Source organism: Aegilops tauschii, chromosome 3, assembly GCF_002575655.3.
Source record: "Aegilops tauschii subsp. strangulata cultivar AL8/78 chromosome 3, Aet v6.0, whole genome shotgun sequence".
Lineage (NCBI taxonomy): Eukaryota > Viridiplantae > Streptophyta > Magnoliopsida > Poales > Poaceae > Aegilops > Aegilops tauschii.
In genome coordinates this window covers 429,047,835-429,049,048 of record NC_053037.3, presented here as the reverse complement: position 1 = coordinate 429,049,048, position 1,214 = coordinate 429,047,835, and the positions used below count along the sequence as shown (strand labels likewise).

Here is a 1,214-nt window from a genome sequence, read left to right as displayed (position 1 = left end):
ATGACCGACCAACAAGCCACATAAAACCTGGCCGGGAACCCGTCGGGCCCCGGTGCTTTATCCAAGCCTTGCGCACGCACCGCAGCCAAAACTTCCTCCTCAGTGAAATCACGGTCCAAATGATCTAGAACCTTACGTGGCATACCAATTTCCTCCAAGTTGAGCGTGAAATCCCTCTCAACAGACTCCCCAAGCAAATGGGAGAAGAAGGAGTCCACGGCCTCGGCCATAACCTCGTGGTCAGCAGTCAGAACTCCGTCCACCCGAAGCTTGGGGATGTAGTTTTTCGATGACGGTGACTAGCGTGGGCATGAAAATATTGCGTGCACGCATCCCCCTCCCGCAGCCTCAGAACCCTAGACCGCTGCCTAGCGATCGTGCGCTCAAGCGAAGCCAAACCCAACAGCTTATGCTTGAGCAGCCTCCTGAGCTCCATTTCCTCCACCGTAAGGACACGACTCTCCATGGCGACATCGAGTCGCAAGATGACCTCATTGGCGATACGAATTTGCTGCTTGATACTTCCGACATACTTGTTGCTCCAACTGGCCAAGCACTTGGCCGTAGCCTTTAGCTTGGCCGCAAGTCTCTTGAAAGGATTCCGCACCCACGGCTGACTGCTCCACGCCGACTGAACCACGTCCTGGAAACCGTCTATCTTCGTCCAAAAGGACTCGAAGTGAAATCGCCGACCTCTCCGCAAGTTGGCCTCAAGCACCAGGTGCAACGGACAGTGGTCGGAAACACCCGTGCTGAGCGCAGAGAGGAACGATGCTGGGTATAGGGCCTCCCACTCCACAGACACAAGCACTCTGTCCAACTTCTCCAACGTGGGCGTTGTGCGCTTGTTCGACCAGGTGTACCTCCTGCCGTTAAGGTAGACCTCATGCATGTCCAAGTCCGAGATGCATCTCCTAAACCGCCCCATCATCTGCCTATTTATTCTGTCGTTGCTCTTGTCGGACGGGTCCGCAATCAGGTTGAAATCACCGGAGAGCATCCAGGGACCTGCATGTAAACCCAGGATCTCCCTAAGCTCCTACATGAAAACGATCTTCTCCGCGTCCTCCTGGGGCCCGTACACCCCGGTGAACCACCAACCAACCGACTCAAGACATTGCACCCATGCCGTGACCGAATTGTCCATGACATGGGGGTTTGAAAGCTGCACACCACTCGACTTGGCTGCCAACATAATGCCACCGCGCGTCCCC

At 55.5% G+C, this 1,214-nt stretch overlaps 1 protein-coding gene across 1 annotated transcript; it reads right to left on the bottom strand.

Moving 5' to 3' along the window:
* Positions 1–247: 247 nt before the first annotated feature.
* LOC141043000 (uncharacterized) lies at positions 248–1,000 on the bottom strand. Its single transcript, XM_073511917.1, has one exon. The coding sequence runs from the start codon at positions 998–1,000 to the stop codon at positions 248–250; it is 753 nt and encodes a 250-aa protein (XP_073368018.1).
* Between the last annotated feature and the right edge of the window lie 214 nt (positions 1,001–1,214).

Excerpts from the sequence above, each read along its gene's own strand:
- LOC141043000 (XM_073511917.1), bottom strand. The coding sequence starts at position 1,000 with ATGCTCTCCGGTGATTTCAACCTGATTGCGGACCCGTCCGACAAGAGC.